The 23,040-nt window shown below is 35.7% G+C and overlaps 1 protein-coding gene across 1 annotated transcript; it reads left to right on the top strand.

Moving 5' to 3' along the window:
- Nucleotides 1–271: 271 nt before the first annotated feature.
- On the top strand, nt 272–21,211 carry LOC126810865 (uncharacterized). The gene is made up of 7 exons (XM_050536176.2): nt 272–329; nt 3,161–9,672; nt 12,205–12,296; nt 12,576–12,625; nt 15,459–15,631; nt 16,826–16,874; nt 17,730–21,211. Exons 2-7 carry the CDS (start codon nt 3,641–3,643, stop codon nt 17,997–17,999), a joined length of 6,666 nt encoding a protein of 2,221 aa, XP_050392133.2. The 5' UTR covers nt 272–329; nt 3,161–3,640; the 3' UTR covers nt 18,000–21,211.
- Nucleotides 21,212–23,040: the final 1,829 nt, after the last annotated feature.

The following is a 23,040-nucleotide window of genomic DNA, read 5'->3' as shown; positions in this document are numbered from 1 at the left end:
CTGTGTACACTTTAAATGTCCCTTGGCAGTTTGAATTTGATAAGAGTAGTGTCGCTGTCTTAGCACAATTTCCTTCACAGTACGCTGTATGGAGTATACCCGTCTTCATTAGTCCGGTTAGTCAACTGGTTAGTGAGTCTGTGTCCTTACTCACTGAGCCACATTGCAATTCTATTCATTTATACGTTTTCCTGCTGTAATTTCAAAATCTTTTTTATTCAGATTAAAATGTTTTCAAGATGATGACTCCAGATATAAAAAGATTAAGAAATTTAGACGATGATAAGGGATCAGCTAAGCAACTGACACCTGGTCTGAAACTGTTGAATGTAAGTAATGTTATAAATCTGGTTTATTATAACCCGGCCTCAAGCTCACAAAACATTCTCAGACTTAAGTTAAGAATTTACTCAACTTTCAATCACTGTTTATGTAAAATATCTGTGATCCAGAAATACAAAACTTTGCACATAGTTTTTATACGCCCACATTGAAATGTGGTCGTATATTGTTGTCGCCCCCGTCCGTCCTTCCGTCCTTGTGGATTGCTCTAGAGGCTAAAGTTAATGTCTGATTGACTTTAAAGATGGGTTCCCGCGTATAAACTCGGTGATTTTAAAAACATATTCAAACTAATTAATTTGTCATAATTATGATTCAAATCCTTCTCAAACATTGTAATTGCGAAGGAATGCCCTGCTATTAAAATTCGATCAAACCAGGTCATGTTTGCGTCACGTCTTTGAAATCAGAGGAGAATACATTGCATACATAAGACGATGTTGTCTTTAATCGCTTACTATTTATTACAAATATTGAATCCTAATTAAATTCTCGGATTATCAACTACCCGTATCTTTTTCCGTCATTTTTATCTCAGAAAGTGTTGTACGTCTAACTTTCAAAAAGTTTATCAACTTGTACATCAAGCGCTCAATGTTCGTGTGTGACCTTTGACATCACGCGTGCAGAAATTCTTAATCGTCGGGCTGTTGATTAGGGGAACCCTACATTTTTGTCCTGTATACGCTCCATGAATGTTCTTCGGGGAATCCAGTATTTTTCTAGTAAGATTGGATATCTCTATTTTCCATATATACCAAAATTGCCATACTTTTATTGGAAATAACCACCTGATCACTTCAAGAAATCTTGTGGACGCTCTAGAGGCTAAAGTTAATATCCGATTGACTTTAAATTTATACACAGTTTTTAAGGTCATGAGATGAAGAAGCCTATTGATTTTCAGTGATTTCCGATAATTATGGCCATTGATCACTTCAAAAAATCTTGTGGACGCTCTAGAGGCCAAAGTTAATATCCGATTGACTTAAAATTTATATACAGTGTTTAAAGTCATGAGACGAAGAATCCTATTGATTTTCAGTGAGTTACGATAATTATGGCCCTTGATCACTTCAAAAAATCTTGTGGACTCTCTAGAGGTCAAAGTAAATATCCGATTGACTTTAAATTTATACACAGTGTTTAAGGTCATGAGACGAAGAAGGCTATTGATTTTCAGCAATTTCCAATTATTACTGCCACAGTTATGGCCCTTGATCACTTTGAAAAATCTTGTGGACGCTCTAGCGACTTTGACTTTAGAATTATACACAGTGTTTAAGGTCATGAGACGAAGAATCCTATTGATTTTCAAGAATTTCTGATAATTACTGCCAAAGTTATCATCCGATTGACTTCAGATTGATACACAGAGTTTAAGGTCTTGAGACGAACAAGTAAATTGATTTTCAATTAATGATAACTTGAACAGCTAAATTCATGATATTAAATACTAAACATTAGCATGGGGCAGAACTTTGTTAAAACCAAACAAATTCTAATGATTTTCTGATAATGAGTTGTTACTTTTAATCAGATTTTAGTGCATTATAACTGTTTCATTACCGAAAAAAGTAAAAATATGCGACAACTCTTGTTGACTGCTCGGACAATTTAGCTGCTTTGTGCGTATGTTTCGTTGCCTGGCAACCTATCTTTTATTGATGTATTTGATACATTAAAACAACAAAAGTTTTATAAAGGGCTAAAAATTTTCAATACATTCTGAACTGAAGTCTAAGAAAGTTTTGTGATTTTGTGGCCAGGGCTAAACTATAATCTTTAAGCTGTCAGATTTTAGTACTTCTTGTTTTGAGCATCTTCTTGATTTATTACACACTAACTATTCAACCATCCAACCCCCTATCTTGATCAGAATTACAGCTCAGTTTTTTGTGAAGTGTTAATTGAAATGGGTGTTTGATTATGGTCCTACTTTTCTACACTGGTTTTTATGTGTACGTATATTGTCGTCGCCCCTGTCCGTCCGCCCGTCCACAATTGTTTGTGGACACTCTACAGGTCACACCTCTTATCCGATTTTGACGAAACTTGAAATATAGGTTTATCTCCAATAGATCCCGGCTGCTTTCAATATTGGCATGTATCGGATCGAAACTTCATGTATTATGGCCCCTGTTTGTACGAAAAATCACATTTTTAGCTTGTGGACCCTATAGAGGTCACAATTTTTATCCGATTTTGTTCAAACTTGAAATGTAAGTTTATAACCCAAATATCTCGGTTCCTTTCAATATTCACGCATATCGGACCATAACTTCCAGTTAGTATTTCATGAAAATCGGCCCAAAATTGACAGACAAAATGGCCGCCTTTCGTTCTCAAATTGTAGGAAAAATCACTTTCTTGTTAGCTTGTTCTCTATCCATCTCTCAAAAAATGTGGGCGTATCCTGCCTGGCAGCCGCTGGTTCATCCAATCCAGACTAATTAGATGCTCTGAACTTGCCAGACCTTCCGTCTTACACCACCGACAAAGGCCAACGTACATGGGAACTTTGATCTTTCACCCAATCCAAAACGACTAGACACTGTTCATTTCCAGGACCACGGTTCCTACACAACTGACAAGTGGAGAACCTTAGAACTGCACATGTACCTGCCCCATTCTCGTACAAGGGGGGAACCTTGTGAAGTATACATGAAACCAGGCCCTCTATTGTACACCATTAACAAAGGGGATCCTTGTGGAACTGTATCAGACCCTCCATCATATACCACTGACAAGGGAGGAGGGGAACCTTCTGAAGTGTACATGTGCAATCGTAATTTAATATCTGTTTCATTTATTTTAGGGAACTCCAATTATTCCAGGTTCTGCGTTGAAGGGAGTGCGGGAGCTTCAGAGAACTCCGCCGAAGTTTTCCACTCTCTCCACACCAAAAGCCACAAGGAGCAAGGATCATTTGAAACCAAATCCTATTTACAGATCAGTAAATAACGAGAACCAACAACCTGAGGATGCGAAAGATGGCGATTTGTGGTATGTCAACATCAAGACGCCAGCCATTCAGTTACCACAATCTAAAAACAATTTTGAACCCGTTGACTTTTCTAAGGTTGTTGATGGTATAATCCCAAGTGGTCGAGCCTTGCCGAGATCTCCCGTGCGATTGTCAAATGCTAACGAAATCTTTGATGGCTCTGTTCCAGAAGATGTTCTAGAGGTGCGCGATGTTGTCATAGAACCTGGCTCAAAAATACCCAGAACCCCTCTTCATTGTGCTGGTCGTCCGAGCGCGGCATGCGATCTTGTTATACATTACTCCAAAAATATGGTCAATGGTAGCGACAATAAAAAAGAGATCTTGATCAAAAACATAGTCAATGGTAGCGACCATAAAAAAGAGATCACGATAAAAAAGGTTGAGAAAAGGGACTCTCGTAAAAGATCGCTGTCGTCTAATAGTGCTATGATTAAAGGTGACAATTCTCATTTAGAACTCCCAACTGATGAAATCAACATATTTAAAGCCAGAACAAAACTGGCCAGAACACCATTGAAACAAGAGTCTGTTCCAACTGCAATGACCATCTTGCAGGAACCTGAAAAAGTTCCAGAATCAAGGATCTCAAATTCAAGTGGTGTAGCCGTTGAAGAATGTATAGTACAAGATCAAACAGTGAGACATTTGTCAGATATTACTGGCCATGTTGAATTATCTAATAATGTGAACGATGTCAGTAATATTATGCCTTCAAACCATATCAAGACTTCGCCAACTACAAAATCTCAAGAACATGAAAACCGAAAGAAAACAAAAAAAGTTGCTCCTGTTAAAATGAGTAGTAATAACTATGATGATGTGGCTGACCAAATTGCAACTCATGTATCCATGGCACTAACACATGTATCCATGGCACCAACACATATATCCATGGCACCAACTCATGTATCCATGACACCAACTCAAAATTCTGATCATTTGCAGCAAAGACAACCCTCTAATCTGGAATCTGATACAGATGAGTCATCAACACGGAATAATAATATTGACTCAAGTCCTGACAAAAATAGTGAAAATCAATCAGTTAAACTTAGACCTCTTTCACCAGCCATAAAAACTTTAAAACCACCAATAAATATGATTCCAAAAGGTAAACAACTAACAAGAACTCCCCCTAGTGGTAAATACCCCAGACAGGAAGGAGAAGGTAATTCAGTAGCTCCTAGTCTGAGCACAGTCAATGAAATTCCCCCAGAAGACCCTGACACAATTTTTATTGCCCAGCTTAGAAAAAGTGATCCAAAGAAAAAAGCAGCTAAGAAAAAAACTTTTTTGAAGTCAAATAAATCCAAAATAGTAGTTTTAAAAAATAAACTGAAAAAGAACAATTCGTCTTCAAATGTTTGTGAAAAAGAAAAAATTCCAGAACAATCCAATTTAAAAGCTGAGAAAGGGGAGACATCTATTCTGAGGACAAAAGTTCAGTCAGCTTTGTGTCTACCAATTGCTAAAATGAAGGAGAGAAAGTTGACATACGTGGTCAATGAAGCAAAGGATGTCCTTAAAGATTCTCATCCTCAGCCTCACATGCCAACTTCGATAAAAAATAACAAAACGGAAAACGTAAACAATAATTCTAGAAAGTTAACCTTTTGCGTGAAACCTCAGATGTCTGAAGATTCAGCTCATGAGAGCGATAACTCACTTCTCTGTCTTGATGAACTTTGTGATCAATCTCTTAACCTGTGTGATAGCCTATTTGAGGAAGCAGTGGAAAGGAAGAAATCTCTGAGTGGATATGCTAAAAATTCAGCATCGTCCTCTCCTAATAATATCAAGGTCTCTTCTCAGGTTATCATGTCTCCGAATACATCTGATGTATTTGTTAGTGACATTCCAGTTGCAAAGATTTTATTGGGAGAAACACCCAGTCATAACAAAATTCCAAATGAAACTTTTGAGATTGAACAATCAGATTCAGAATCAGATGAAATGTATGTTGATGCTTCTGAAGAACTGCCGGTGGATGATATACCCATGGATACTTCAACATCATCCATAAATAGAACATTTGACGTTTCAAGTTCAAAATCTAATCCTGCAAACTCCACTTTTGACGTTGAAACCAATGTTGTGAATACTGCTCCAAATAATGCCACATTTGAAATAGAAAAGTCTTTCGAACAAGAAAAGCCTTTAAATGATACCTTTGACATGGATATGAGCGATGAAAAGGACCACAAAACCATTCTCAATTCTACCTATGATGAGAATTCTAAACATGGTCTCCCTGTACCTGACATTCGGGTTGAACTCGATTCACCAAATAACACACTTGAAAATACAGCAAGCACTGTCATTGAGAACATCACTCCTAACAAAACTGTGGATGACAACGATGATGCCTCAAAGTCATCTCCTGGTATACCTGAATCTCCTGCCCATCCTAAAACTGTGGATGACAATGATGATGCCACAAAGTCATCTCCTGGTATACCTGAATCTCCTGCCCATCCTAAAGAAGAATCGTCACCTATCCAAGAGGTCTGTGCGTGTGCAGAGACAAGTGATGATCAGATTATCCCAGCACAACAACTGAATGATCAATATACAAATATGGCACCACAAAATGCTTGTCAAGATCCGAAACAGGTCCTACACAAGGTGTCTTCTTCTTCTGAGACAAGCATTGAGGCAGATATCATAACCAAAAAAAGAACATACAGGAAGAGGAAGAAGAAAATACCAGAAATTTCCCCAGAATCAATAAAGGAATCAGAGGAAATTCGAAAGGAACCAAAGAAGACTGAAAAGCTGAGAAAGACCAGAACAAAGAAAGTTGTTGATGAAGATGCCCAGTATGAAAAGTCAGGATCAGAATTAGAGGAAATTGAAGAGGAACCTCCATTAAAGAAAAATGGAAAACAGAAAAAGGCCAGAGCAAAGAAAGATGTTGAAGAAGATGCCCCGCATGAACAACCGGAATCAACATTAGAGGAAATTGAAGAGGAACCAACATTAAAGAAGACTGGAAGAAAAAAAAAGAACAGAGCGAAAAAAGATGCCCTCCAACTTGAAGAATCAGAATTAGTAAATGAATTAGCAGAAATTGAAGAGGAACCAAAGTCAAAGAAAAATCAAAAACAGAAAAAGACCAGAAGAAAGGAAGATGTTGATAAAGATCTTCAATCTGGAAATTCAGAATCCCCATTAGAGGAAGTAGAAGAAGAACCATCATTGAAGAAAAAGGAAAAACAGAAAAATACCAGAGGGAAGAAAGTTGTTGAATTAATGGAAATGGAAGAGGAACCAAAGTCAAAGAATAATCAAACACAGAAAAAGACCAGAACAAAGAAAGATGTTGACGAAGATCTCCAATCTGAAAATTCAGAATCCACATTAGAAGAAATTGAAGAAGAACCATCATTGAAGAAAATATCTGAAGAATCAGAATTAAAAGAAATGAAAAAGGAACCAAATTCAAAGAAAAATCATAAACAGAAAAAGACCAAAACAAAGAAAGATGTTGATGAAGATGTCCAATATGAAAAATCAGAATCAGCATTAGAAGAAATTGAAGAGGAACCATCATTAAATAAAAATGGAAAACAGAGAAAGACAAGAAACAAGAAAGATGTTGATGAAGATCTCCAATATGAAAAATCAGAATCAGCATTAGAAGAGATTGAAGAGGAACCTACATTGAAGAAAAAGGGGAAGCAGAAAAAGACCCCAAAAAAGAAAGTGGTTGATGAAAATCTCCAATCTGAAAAATCAGAATCAGCATTAGAAGAGATTGAAGAGGAACCATCATTGAAGAAAAACGGAAAGCAAAAAAAGACCAGAAAAGAGAAAGTTGTTGATGAAGATATCCAATCTGAAACATCAGAGCTAGGACTCGAAGAAATTGAAGAGGACCCGAATTTGAAGAAAAATGGAATACAGAAAAGGGCAAGAACCAAGAAAGTGGTTGATGAAGATGCACCATCTGAAGAACCATCACCAGAAGACAGTAATGATGATGTGGCAAATGTCCAAGAATTATCAGAAGAATATTCTAGAAGAAAGCGTCCACAAAGAAACAGAAGAATTCCCAGTTACAAAGAAACTACCTCCCCTTCTGATGAACCAATAAAAAAATCAGTTATACCAAAAACTGATAAAAAGACTTCAGATGCTGAAGAAACAAAGGGTGGAATTGAACCACAGGAACTTACAACAACATTTGAAAAGGTACAAGATGGGCAAGCTATCCGTGAAACAGTAGATAGAGAAGAAATAAATAGCCATTTCACAGCTGAAAATACAGCTCCAATAGGACACACCAAAGATAAATTTGATGAGAAAGAAACCGTTATGGATGAAACTGAAGCAGACATCAAGGAAAAACCAGTTGTAACACGTCGAAAGCCTGCACCAAGATCCAAACTCTTATCAATAAGAGCAAGCTTTGGTTTTGTCAAAGATACAATCTCAGAAACACAAAGTAAAACTGTTAAGACAGTGGAAATCATTAGCCAGAAACTGAATAATGGTACTGAGGATACATCGAAAACCAAGAAAATAACATCTGCATCTGAAGATGTTTCCGATCTCACTGATAAAATGGAGATTATTGAAATTATGTCTTCAGAAAAGGAGACGATACCCAAAGAAACCAAGAGTAGAAAGACCAAGGCAAAGGTTACAGATAAGTCAGTTGATTCTAATGAAATCAGTCTACCAGCAACTAGGACAAGAAGGCTCCCAGCAAGATCAAAGAAATTCATTGGTAGTTATGATGAAGAAACTATTCCTGCAAAAACCACCATCAGTAATGAATCCAAGAGAAAAGGAATACCTACCTACATTTCTCCTGCATCAGGAGCTCCCTCTAAAACAACGAAAAGTATGACAAAGAGTGATACCAAGAGATCCTCACCAGAAGAGGATACCACTAATCTTCCCAAAGAAGGTACTGTAGAAGACAAACAAATTAAAGATATACAGAAATACCCAAAGGAAGATGCTATATTTTCAGGACCTTGTACAAGACCAGTAAGAGGTAAAGGAATACCAAGTTCTAGTAGCCTGGACTCAGATGAATCTATATCAAAGAAAATTACAGCTGAAGAGCTAACTAAGAATTTGGAAAAGATTTTTATCTGTGAGAAGAAAGTAAATGAAAAAGTGTCAGGTCATTCAGATGAAGCTGTTAAAGATAAAGAAATGTCTATAAAGAATACTGCTGAATTGGAATATAATAAAACTGTTACACAAGATCAGGTTTCTGGCAAAGTCGATCTTTCAACGAATGTACACAGCAATTCTAATGATTCTTCCATTGATAAACCTTCAGGATCCAAAAGTGATGAAGAAAATAAAATTAAGAATTCGTCAGATACTACTAGTAAAACAATGAGAAGACGCTCAGGTATTCCGATGAGTTTTGGCATCAGAACTGCTTCCAAAATCATTCGAAAAGATGTTCCTGAAAACTCTGAAACGGTAATTGAGAAATCGAAACCAGAACATACAGAAGATCCCAAAATCAATACAGAAAAGGCTCAAAAAGCTAGCGGACCAAAAGCTACATCAAAACTTGAAGCTGTCAGAAAATCTGTTGGTATTCCCACCATTAAACCAGTTTCTCTAAATCCTACTTTAAAAAATTCTAGAACAAGCTTAGCACGAACTTCAAGCACATCAGCAATATTTAATGAAGAAGCAAATAAAGTTCCAGCAGCATCTAAAACTATAAAAGTAAGAGGAGTAAAACAAGGTAAATTTGCTGGGAAGACCATCAGTGCTTTTGGTGAAAAATCTAGTCCAGGGTCTCTCAAGATGTCATCCACAACTGATACAGAAGCTTTACAACAAAAGGGGACCATCAGTTTGAGAAAAGGATCTGCTAGTGCTAGCAACACTAGAATGTTGTCAAATGTTAAAGAGGCAGCTCCTCCCAAGACCAGAAAGCCAAGTGTCACAAAGAAAGACAACGTAAAAAGTATTGAGAAAGCTGCAACAGGAGTTAATGAGGAAAACAATGCTAGACGTAAAAGAGTACCAGCTAAAAAAGGCATAAGAAATACCAGTATCGCGTCACCAACAATATCTACAACCGCTGTTGTTATTACTTCAGAAGAATGTAAAGTTGGTAATCCCAAACCCAGGAAACGTCAGAAGAAGGAATTGAAAATTACCAAAGATGTTCCTGATCAAATTGAATCAAATAATGAGAATTTACGAAACTTGGAATTGTCTGAATCTTGTTTAACGTCAGTTTCTGTGGAGACCAAAGAAATGGTTTCAATGGAGGTAGACAATAAAAAAGATCATCCTGTAATTTCGAAGAGTATTCCAGATCAGGTAGAATACAGGTGAGAGACAAGACTTGCATAATTTATTAACTTTTACCATACTAGACTATACAGTTAGCTCCACTTGAGAACAGACACGAAGCTAGTTGAAAATAATAAGTGCCTACTTCGAGAATTTTGAGCAGTATTTATTCTGCTTCCATTTAATGGAATTGAATAGGTTTATTTAGTCTTTGTATGTATGCCAGATGTGAAATATACTAATTTTTGGATATGATGGTTATTTAGTATGAAATATGAAGTAGATAAATCTCTGTGTGCAGAATGTTTTTTTATACGCCCACATTGAAATGTGGACGTATATTGCCATCGCCCCCGTCCGTCCGTCCGTCGGTCCGTCCGTCCAGCGTCCACAATTGCTTGTGGACGCTCTAGAGGCTAAAGTTAATATCCGAGTGACTTTAAATTTATACACAGTGTTTAAGGTCATGAGACGAAGAAGCTTATTGATTTTCAGCGATTTACGATAATTAATGCCAGAGTTATGGCCCTTGATCACTTTGAAAAACTTGTGGACGCTCTTAAGGCCAAAGTTAATATCCGATTGACTTTAAATTTATACACAGTGTTTAAGGTCATGAGACGAAGAAGCCTTTTGATTTTCAGCGATTTCCGATAATTACTGCAAGAGTTATGGCCCTTGATCACTTTGAAAAATCTTGTGAACGCTCTAGAGGCCAAAGTTAATATCCGATTGACTTTAAATTTATACACAGTGTTTAAGATCATGAGACGAAGAAGCCTATTGATTTTCAACGATTTCCTATAATTACTGCCAGAGTTATGGTCCTTGATTCAAAAAATCTTGTGGAAGCTCTAGAGGCCAAAGTTAACATCCGATTGACCTTATATTTATACACAGTGTTTAAGGTCATGAGAAGAAGAATCCTATTGATTTTCAACGATTTCAGATAATTACTACCAAAGTTATGGCCCTTGATCACTTTGCAAAATCTTGTGACGCTCTAAAGGCTAAAGTTATCGTCCGATTGACTTCAAATTGATACACAGAGTTTAAGATCTTGAGACGAACAAGTATATTGATTTTCAATGAATTTTTATGACTTGGAACAGCTAAATCCATGATATTACCAAACAAATTCTAATGGTTTTCTGAGTTGTTGCTCTTAATCAGATTTTAGTGTATTATAAATGTATCATTACCGAAGAAAGTAAAAATATGCGACAACTCTTGTTGACTGCTCGGACGATTTAGCTGCTGTGGGCGTATGTTTCGTTGCCTGGCAACCTATCTTTACCTCTGGTTAAAATCATTATTTTACTTCATAGATATTCTGTTTCATCTTACAGTCTTGGATCATCATTTGAAGAATTTTTATTGCCAACTGTAATTTTGTGAAAGTTTGAATATAAGGAGAATATCTATCCAAGAGTGGTTCAATTTTATTCATTGTTAAAGGGGTATTATGTAAGATCAGATTAAGAACTGACTGTTCTCGCTATAATACATGTAGTTAAAAAATAGATGATCAAAAGGGAATGCGTAAAAAATTTCAGTAAAATTAGTTCACTCTGAGCCGAGTTATCGCCTTTAGAAGTACAGTGTAGCCTTGATTGTCATTTCTACCATTGTTAAAATAAAGTCTTGATTATCCATTTTTATATTAATTATTAATTGGCAAGTACCGTTCTAGTCTTCTTAAAATCAGAGCCATCAGATGGCATCGAGAGTTGATAATGGGCTTGTCATGTTAATTAATGTCTTATTAATAATTTATATAACATTTAAGGCCTAAAGAAAGACCTGCAATATAGGCATATTTAGCTCTTGCATAATACATCTTTCATAAATATATGATCAATTTAAATTTATCAACATTCTGGAGATGTTAATAATAGTCAAAGACAAACTCATCTATAAAATATTTTAATTCAATTGACTCCAAGTTGTGAGATGTTCTACTGTTGGTATTTTGATGATTTATCAATTTAAGTAAATTTGTATTTAATTAAAGTAGTCAAGTCTCTAACTCAATATCATTCGAAGTCTTCAACATTGAAAACATGAATTATTTGTCAATTTAAATCAACATTCATGTTGTGATCTTACTGGAAAAAGATGGGCTTTTGATATCCAATATTTAAGACAAAATAAACATTTTACCATTGGTACACGAATCGGGTGTCATAATGCTTTTGAGCGCCATTTGTAACAAGGGACTCGAAGAACGAGGCTAGACATATTCCACAAGTCATGTCAAATGGTGACCTTATATTCTTATCTGGAGAGAATGCGCAATAAATACTATCGATTGAGACTTCTGGCGAATTTCGTCTCACATACACTCTAACTGATTAGAAATTACAGTAAAAATAGAAACGATTGAATGTAAATCAGTTTATATATATTCATATTGCATTATTATATGTGTTGCCGCTGTTGCGACCCATTTGTGTCAATTTCTAGTAGTCAAAGAATAGGGATTTACCTCCTTTAACCCATGACTAATTAAACAATCAGCAGCCAGAGTTGAATCAGCTTGCCATCATGTTTTAATTGAATCTTTTCAGAAATCCAGAAAGTTTTAATGAAGATGAACCAACTATAAAAAGTAAAACTGATAAAAAAGCTAAAAGATTATCATTTATACCTGTATGTAGAGGTAAGTACCTGTACACCTGTATGTACAGGTATGTACCAGTACACCTGAAGTCCATCCTTTAGAGTAATATGTTCCGTGTACTTAATCAAACCAGGGTTTACACTTCAAAATTTTGTCCTTCCCCTGGTAGATGGAATCAGATATAAGAGTAAGCCGTAGCGCTGCTGTCTGGGCAAAATTTCCCTCATAGCACACTGTATGGCATATACCTGTCTTCATTAGCCCAGTCTGATCAGAATAGTTTGACCCCATTTCATTTCATTTTATTTTATTTGACAGGCTCTGTATCAAGTTCTAGTACCACTACGAAAGATCAACAACCTAAAAAGGTATGTAAATATTGTCAATAATAACCTATCTGATTAAAATGGTATAACACTGGTGCTTAAGATCATAAGGTCTGTCATTGAGTCAACTGGTGTGGTTTCGATTCCCAGCTTGTACGTGACAAGGAGTAGGGTCCAACCTCAAGGGTTTTCTCTCGATCCACCGGTTCCTCCCACTGCTAAAGACCCTACGTGCAAGCAATTTATTGAAATAAAATTGAACCTTATGTTAGTCCCCGATTGAGTGGATGTAATTTTTAAATATTTTTGATATTAAAGATACATTATGGGAGATAAGATAATGAGATGGCAGTTGTCGCTATAATAGTTAAAAACTAGATAGTGTAAAGGTAATTTGCTGAAAATTTCAGTCAAATTGATCCACTATGAGCCGAGAACGAAGCGGGTGAAATTTTTGCATAGTCTCGGTCATCATTACTAAAATCATTAATATAAACAGTATAGTCTCGATTATCCACTGTTTTGATTTAATTATCAATGGCCGTTAAGCGGCATATAGGAATCTAATCCAGCCAACATCAAAGGCTAGCCTTGACATCGAGAGTTTATTATGGTCTGGATAAGTTAATTAATGTCTAATTGATAATTTAGATAACATTTCAGGCCTAAAGAAAGACTTGTAATAAGCAGATTTTGCTCTTGCATAATGCATGTTTAAACAAATTTGAAAGAAATTAGTGCTGGATACACAAGATTAAATAATATCCAGGTTATAGTGAAATTTGCCTATGGCAGATCTTTCTTTAAGCCTGAAATGTTATCTAAATTATTTATTAGACATTAATTAACTTATCTTACCAACATTAGTACTGACAATCAAGGCTAGCCTAAAATTGAATCACTAATATCTTGGTTCAGAGTGAAGCAATTTGACTGAAATTTTCAGCATATTCTGTTTTTATTATCTATATTTTAACTATTATAGTGAGAACTGTCAGCTCTTTATCTAATCTTACCTAATGCCCGTTTAATATCTGTGTCAAACTGTATCAGCCATCTCAGTAATTAAAAAGGCATTGGAGGAGGGAGGTCCCAGTTTTTCTCATGTTGTTGGCCTCAGGGTTTTCAGTATGGTTTCCCTAGACCGAATGACAAAAGTTATCATTTGATATGTATGAAATCTATATCAATCATTTTAAGATACATTATGTAAGATTTAGATAAAGAGCTGGTCATTCTTGCTATAAAAGTTCGAAAATAGATAATGCAAAATGAATAATTTGAAAATTTCATTTAAATTACTCTATTGCTAGCGAAGATATTAGCCTTTGAAGGTTTGACAAGATGTGTGCACTGATTGTAACCACTGTACTGGTTTATTCGAAGCTAAGCCTCGCTCCTCCATTTTAAAATTAAATCAAACTATGGCCAAACCGTTCTAATCTACATAATATCGGAGATATCCGATGGCATCTTGAGTTGATTATGGTCTTGTCATGTTAATGAATGTCTAAAAATTTAAACAACATTTTAGGTCTAAAGAAAGACCTGCGATAGGCAGATTTAGCTCTTGCATAATGTATGTTTAAATTAGTGAATTGAAGAAGCCTATTGAATTTCAGCTGTTTCCGTCAATTACTTCTAGAGTTATGGCTCTTGTTTTACTTTGTTGAACCTTGTAAACACTGTATCGACCCAAGTTATTGTGAACGTTCGAATGACAAAAGTTCTCATCTGATCTGTATCAAATTTATATACATTATTTCAATTAGTAAAACAAAAAACCCGTAGAATTTCAACAATTTCTGTAAATCACTTTCTGAGTTAAGGCCCTTGTTTCAGTTTATAGAACCTTGTGAACCCTCAAATGACAAAAATTATAATCTGATCTGTTTGAAATTATCTTGTAAATTACCCCATTTACCTACAAAAAAATAAATATGTGACAACCCGTGTCGACTGCTGTGGGCGTATGTTATGTTGCCTGGCAACCTATCTTTATCATGATTAGCACACTGAATGGCTTATTTTCATCTTCATTAGGATGCTTGGTGCAAAAAAAATATGACATTAAAAAACCCATTTCATTCATTGCTGAATCATAGTCAAACTTGTTTCAAGTTATATCAATCGTTCTATGACAATAAAATGAAATTAAATGGGGTTTAAAGTCCTACTGTTCTGCTCCGACTGGTCTATTGAAGACGCCATGCAGTGTGCTGTGAGAGCACTGGTCTATTGAAGACGCCATGCAGTGTGCTGTGAGAGCACTGGTCTATTGAAGACGCCATGCAGTGTGCTGTGAGAGCAATTTTGCCCACAAAGTGGCGCTATGGCCTACACTTATTTTGAATTCCAACTGTCAAGGGTTCATTTATGTGTAGACAGGACCTCTTGTTTTGTCCCATCCAAACAACTATACACTGTCCCTTGCTAGGTGGGGGGGTGGATGGCTGAATGGTTAGCGTGCGCGCACTGTATCATAAAGTCTGTCATTGAGTCAACTGCCGTGGTTTCGAATCCCCGGTTGTACGTGACAAGGAGTAGGGTCGCCTGTCCAACCTCGTGGGTTTTCTCTGGGTCCTCCAGTTTCCTCCGGGTCCTCCCGTTTCCTCCCACTTCTAAAGACACCTACGCGCAAGCGAATTATTGAAATAAAATTAAACCATATGTTAGTCCCGAAATGACCTAGTCTGTGTCGCGTGGACGTTAAACCCCATTTCTCTCTCTCTCTCTCTCCCTTGCTAGGTCCTCAGTCCTACACCACGGACAAGGGGGAACCACGCTGGAAAATCGCCAATGAACATTCTCGACCAACACTCAATGCCAATAATAAGCGACTATAAAAAATTCAATACAGCTATTTTCTTTACAGGCCAGAGATGTACAAGAGGCAGTAGACGGCATGGATAAATTGCAGATAGCATCACCGGTTAAAAAAACAACACGAAAACCCCGAACTAAAAAAGCTGATAAAACAGAAATCTCTGGTGAATCAGGTTCAGCTGAGACAACCCCAGATAAAGAGGACATTAAGCCAAACAAAAGGTAAGGTGATAACCCAGGACGGCCATGAGGCCACGTTACAAATCAAACAAATAAATTCATATCGTATTTACATAAATTGTAGAATTGTTTAGGCTTTAGATCAATCTGAGTAAAATACAGATCTATATTTCGTTTCGTTTTTTTTATACTTTCATTGGTCTACACTACATGAAGATCTGACTGGTTGTAGTGATAGGTCGCGTCAGAGATCATATGAGCGGCTTTTGACTGTATGAGGTCAGATAATTGATCAACTGATCAGCATTGATGTTTCTAGTGGATTACCCACAGTTCCCTGCACCACACGCCAAAAGCTCGCTGTAACAGATCGTTTCATTGGCTAAACCCTCACATCATCCAGAACATGTCAATTATTACAACTCTTCCAGATCCAAGTGTAGTAAAGACAAGTAAAACTAAATTTTGAACTATAAAAAAACGGAACAAAATAGGATCTGTGTATTAATCAGATTGGCTTTAGATGGTTTTTGGTGCAGGGAGCCATGATGGCTTAGTGAGTAAGAAGCTGACACTCCCAGTGTTGGCTGAGAAAAATCTTTAGGATTTCCACTTGTCAGAGGTACAGGACAAAGGTCCTGACAATGATCGTGTTTACACGTAGAAGAACCCTTGATAGTTGGAATTTGAAATAAAGTAGGTTGTAGCACTGCCGCTGCTCTCTTTGCAATATTTCCTGCATGAAATTATGATTAATCATCACTTATTTTTAATATAATTATTGTTAATTAATTAGTCCTAAATATAATTATTGTTAATTAATTAGTCCTAAATACAATTATTGTTAATGACTTATTTTTAATTAATTAGTCCTAAATATAATTATTGTTAATTAATTAGTCCTAAATATAATGTTTGTTAATTAATTAGTCCTAAATATAATTATTGTTAACTAATTAGTCCTAAATATAATTATTGTTAATTAATTAGTCCTAAATATAATCATTGTTAATTAATTAGTCCTAAATATAATTATTGTTAATTAATTAGTCATAAATATAATTATTGTTAATTAATTAGTCCTATATATAATTATTGTTAAATTAATTAGTCCTAAATAAAATAATTGTTAATGACTTATTTTTAATTAATTAGTTATAAAGATAACTATTATTATCAATGTAAGGTTATATAATTTCACAATAGTTTAAATTTTTAAATTTTATTTTATTTTAGAGGAAGAAAGAAGAAACAAGTTGATGGCCCTGAGTTGACAGAGGAACAGGTCTGTAACTAATGATTATATCCTATATACTCATCATCTCTCATTCCCAATACTCATCATCTCTCATTCCCAATACTCATCATCTCTCATTCCCAATACTCATCATCTCTCACATCTTCCAATTTCAAATTCTGATTCCCAATTTTCATCTCCCATTCTCATTCGCATATTGTCACGCCCCGCCATGAAAGTTCTGCTGTGGTTTCAATGGTACAAGTTAATGTGCATGTAAATGAACCCTTCACAGTTAAAGTTCAATAAAATAAAAATAGACAGTCTACTGCGAGGCAAAATGTCCCTCATTTCATGCTGTATGCTTATCTTCATTAATCACAGTGGTGCAGTATAGTTGGACATTAAAGGAGCAAAATCGCTAATATTTGGGACTTAGAAATTAACACTAATGTGTTGCAACGCACATAATAATGTAATATAAATGTATATAAACTCATTTACATTCAGCCGTTCTGTAATGTCTAATCATTTATGTTCAGCGAAATATGCCGGAAATCTCAATCGAATGGCATCTTTGGCATCTTGGTCTGGTTATTCCAGTGTGCACCGATGGTATTAATTGCGCATGCTCTCCAGATAATAATATGGCTTTGTTGTTTGGCACGACTTGTGGAATATGTCTAGCATTATGGTACACGATTCGTGTACCAATGGTAAAATGTTTATTTTGTCTAAAATATTGGATATCAGAAACCCATCTTTTCCCGGTAAGATCACATCATCAATGTTGATTTAAACTGACAAATAATTCATGTTTTCAATGTCGAAGACTTTGGATGATATTGAGTTAAAGACTTTGCTACTTTAAACCTAATTTCATCTCATCTTTTTTTTTTACAGATGGTTGACTGTGAATCTGTGAATGGTGACAAAGATAACGTGAGTGATAGTAAGGGTAGTAAGAAGCCATCTTTACCTGAACAAATAGAAGAGATAGAACAACAAATAGAACAATTAAACCAAACAGAACTCTCTCCAAAAACACATTTAAAAATATCACGATTAGAAGTAAAACTAATCAAACTTCAACAACAACATAAAGTCACGGTGGAAAAAAAAACTGGAACCAGAACATTACGATCGCGTGTTTCTAAAACTAATTTGTTATAGTTGTATCCCTAGTCGTGAACATACCTTTGTAATCTCTCTCTCTGGGGCTGACAACTCTCACCAGCTGCAATTTAGGGTATTTCTGAGGCTTTAGTCCAAGGAGTGACATAGACTTCTGGTTCAAGACTCTACACATGCAACAGCTAGGGTAAATAAGTGAAGAAATTATAATAAAACTGACAATTCATATCAGCATAAAAACACGTGATATATAGGGACACCCTCTAAACATACAACCATCAGCACAGTTTTCCGCAGTGGCAAACATGTGATACATAGGGATCCCCTCAAAACGTACAACCGTCAACACAGTTTTCCGCAGTGGCAAACAGAAAAATCAAATATTAATTTCTTGAGAGAGATTTAATCATACATTTTGTTGTTTTCTAGAACATGGGTATTATAGAAACTGCTCATTACATGTACATGTATTGTAGAACATACTCATTATATTGAAATTTATTTTCTATTATACAAATAGTTATTAGTCATGTTAAAAATGCTTATATTTTTATCATTGTACAGGAATATGCTCAGATCATAATTATTGGATAAAAATTCATTTTTGAAGCTCATTTTTGCTCTCTCCCTTCTTGTGTGTATTGACTGAAATCTGGTAGGGTTGTGTATATTATTGGGAGGATTGTCAGCTGAGAGATGAAGGGAGGTAATTTGGCCTTACTATTAATAATCAATCCACAAGTTCCGTCACTCTACATCTAACCTCGGCTGTATGACCGTAAGTGATATGTACACGTACCTATGCCTATATAATTGCGATGCAGCACCGGTTTACTTATCAGGGAAACTTGCCGCTTTTAAAAAGAAATTATCAAAATAGTGTTGTTCGAAGCGTGTGTAGAATTTTTAGTGCAAAGTTGTCCTTGTTTGAAGAAAATTGGAAAAACAGCTGCAGTCTTTGAAATATTTGTATGATAAAACATTCTTCAAAGGCGGATGGCGGACTTCATCATACAGCCGAGGCTAGATGTAGGGTACTAAAATCTGCTGAGGTTTGCCAAGTGTGTTAATAATGTACAGCAGTTCCTATTTTTGTGTATTTGTGTGCAATATAAAACTATTTATTATAACTGTTTTATTAGTCAGTCAGATGCTTTTCCTGATAATAATAAATATTGCTACTGATGGATCATCAAATTACTTTATACAGAGTTTCATTTGATTACTGTTAGCTACATCGAGAATCTTCAAAATAAATTCTATGCAAAATTTTTGTCACATTTACCAACCCGTTGCTTAGATATTGTCCAATAGTTGGTAAAGTCCACCGTAACGGTCAGTATTTAAATGGTTGAGGTGTTGACCTATTACACTGTAATGGTAGGTGTTTAAAATTATATTGACCTATTACTTTGTAAAGGTCATCATTTAAATGATATCGACCTATTACTCTATGTATGCCAGTGTTTTAAGGACTGAGATGTTGACGTATCACTTTGTGTATGTCGAGATGAAATTCTGTGGTGAGTAAAGGTCTGGTGATAACCAAGACCAACCTATTGATTGTATACACCCTCGACCATGTTAGTGTTTAAGAGAAACATGGCGGGTGTTGACTAATCAATTCAATATCTAAGCCATCGAATGTTTGGGTGAGTTCAGTATAGGCTTTTGTGACAAAATTTGAAGCAACATATATGGATAAAACTACAACAATAAAGCTGAAATAAATATGTGATAAAATGATATCAATATGTCATGTTACATTGTATAATGCATGTTTATTCTCATTAATTTTGAAATCAATGTCATGAAAATGTATAATAGCTTAAAAGATACACTGTCGGCATGTAGGCCTACAGATATTCAAATAACTTTATAATCAATATGCTTGATGTGTTTATTCTGATAATCAATATGCTAGATGTGTTTATTCTGATAATGTGATAATCAATATGTGATATTAAAATGATTATAACAAGCTTATATTCTGATCAATTTTGAATCAATATGTGATAAAATATCTTTATTCTGATAAATTTAAAATAAGTTTGTGATTAAATGCGTTTATTCTCCTGGATAGGACACTGTATGGCTTATTCTCATCTTGGAGTAGGACATTAAACCTCATTTTATTTCTAGTTAGAGAGCCAGCATCCTACTCACTGATCCATCTCAGCTCCCCTATCAAAATGTGATAAAATGTGTTTATTTTGATATCTTTACAATTAATAATATGTGATAATATTTTGGCATGTTGGATCTTCATGTTTGCATGACTTTACTTGTATATTTCTCACCAAGATCTTAAAATCTGTATTTGAAGTTTACTTTGGAATATTGGGGATTTAATATATAGAATTGATTGCATTGTGTGTAATATTTTAAAATATTTTATCATGCTCTTTAAATTTGTATTTGAACTCTATATTCTGGAATGTTAGGACTTGTTGACTTTATGTGTGTAATATTTAAATAATTACAAATACAAGTATTTATTCAAGCTGTTAAAATCTGTATGTAAACTCTATATTCTATCATGCTCTTTAAATTTGTATTTGAACTCTATATTCTGGAATGTTAGGACTTGTTGACTTTATGTGTGTAATATTTAAATAATTACAAATACAAGTATTTATTCAAGCTGTTAAAATCTGTATGTAAACTCTATATTCTGGAATGTGGGGCTTTAATGTTTCAAATATGTTGGTGTCGTGTGTCGTATTTTAGAGTACCATTTTTCAAATACCAGCATTTACTCAATCTCTTTAAATTTGTATTTGAACTCTATATTCTGGTACTTGGGAGATTTAATGTTTAAAATTGTTGGTTTTATGTGTTATATTCTAAGGTATTTCAAATACCAGCATTATTACTCATGCTCTTAAAATCTGCATTTGAACTCTATACTCTGGCATATGGGGCCTTTAATGTTTAAAATTGTTGGCATTGTGTGTGTAATATTTGAAAATATTTCAAATAACAACATTTACTCTATATTCTGACATGTGAAGCATTTAATGTTTAATATTGTTGGCGTTATGTGTAGTATTTTATTTTATTAGTAAATATTTCATATAGCATTTACTTTTTGTTTCTCATTGAGCTGTTAAAATTTGTATATAAACTCTATATTCTGGCATGTGGGGGCTTTAATGTTTAAAATATGTTGGCATTATAAGCAGTAAAATATTTATCTTCACAGACATTAATTATGTAATATAACCACATGTGTATATTTATTTCATACATGCTTGCAATAAATATTTTTACAAACAAGAAACTTGGATCTGATTCTGATATATTAAAGACACACTCCGTTTTTGAGAGGAACCCTACATGATTAGGGGCTGTAATTGAAAACACAGCTAGAGACACAGGCCAATACAGAACACCATAGGTTTCCCTATTTGAACACCATAGATTTATGCATTAGAACACCATAGATTTATCCATTAGAACACCATAGTTTTCCCTATTAGAACACCATAGATTTGCCATTTAAAATACCATTTATTTTCCCATTAGAATATCGTCCATTTCTCCATTAGAATACCGTACATATCCCCATTAGAACACCATACCCTTCTCCATTAGAATACCACATGTCCCCATTGGAATACCATACCATTCTCCATTAGAATACCACATGTCCCCATTGGAATACCATAGCATTCTCCATTAGAATACCACATGTCCCCATTAGAACACCATACCATTCTCCATTGGAATATGGGGGATCACGTGGCTAAGTGGGTAAGACGCTAGCTGCCTAGCCTGGAGGTCGGGTGTTCGATCCCGGCATTGGCCGAGAAAGTTCATCCAGATTTTCCGGCGTGGTTCTCCCTTGTCAGTGATGCAGGACGGAGGGACTGACATGGAAAGCTGTCTAGTCGTTCGGATGGGACGAAAAACCGAGGTCCCGCGTACACATTGGCGTGCACGTAAAAGATCCCTTGACAGTTGGAATTCGATATATAAAAAGGGCGTAGTGCCGCTCTCCGGGCAAAATTTCCCTCATAGCACACTGTATGGCGTATGCCCGTCTTCATTAGCCCAGGTTTAGAGCAGAACAGTAGGACGTTCAACTCCATTTCATTTCATTTCCATTGGAATATACTGACTTTAATTGTTATTCTCGTCTGTTTGACCAACGGTGGTGGTTGAGCTGAACATGGCAACACCTGGCTCAAAAGTACGTGTCCGGTTCACCATAGAAATTCAGAGATACCCAAAGTAGAAATGGCATACTAGTAACCATCTTCCTCTCAAGTGTCAACAGAAATCGCCATGACAAAAGGGAGAGAGAGAGATGGGGACGGGGGATATAGATGGAAGGAACTACATTCGTGGCTAACCAATAAGGTTAATTAATGGTGATCTGTTTCCATGTACGAAATGTGAAATGAAAATGGGCTTTCTGCATTAACCGGACAAATGAAGAAGTTCTAGAGGTAATTGTGCCCAGACAACGGCGCTACGTTTTATATTTTATTTATAATTCCTTCGCCCCACACCAGTGAAAAACCACATCGGGATCGAACACGTGACCTGATTAGTTAGTCATCGTCTTACTCACCAAGCCATCGTGAATCCCGTATGCAAGTTTCGGCGGCTGCGGATGCCGTTTTCTGAATCTTGTTTACAGTAGAGATTCTTTAAAATTTGAGCCCTTCAGGTCAGTTTGAAATTCACCATCCATTTCCAATATTAGAATACCATACATTCCGCCACCATACAATTCTCCATTGAAATACCATAGATTGGCGCCAAGATAGTAGTGTACCTTGTCAATAACTTTATCATTAGTGGACGAACGGTGGCTCGCTAACCTGGCGATCCTAGAAAGTTCATCGCGATTTTCCGGTTTGGTTCCCCCTTGTCAGTGGTGCAGGGCATAGGGCCTGGTAAGGGACAACGTGTATTCGTTCGGATGGGCCTGGCAAGGACAGCTGTCTAGTCGTTCGGATGGGACAAAAAACTGAGGTCCCGTGTACACATAGGTGCGCACGTAAAAGATTCCTTAGCGGTTGGAATTCTATATAAGAGTAGTCCATAGTGCCACTGTCAGGGCAAAATT

This window comes from Patella vulgata, chromosome 2, assembly GCF_932274485.2.
Source record: "Patella vulgata chromosome 2, xgPatVulg1.2, whole genome shotgun sequence".
Classification (NCBI taxonomy): Eukaryota; Metazoa; Mollusca; class Gastropoda; family Patellidae; genus Patella; species Patella vulgata.
This window is presented reverse-complemented; position numbering and strand designations above follow the sequence as displayed.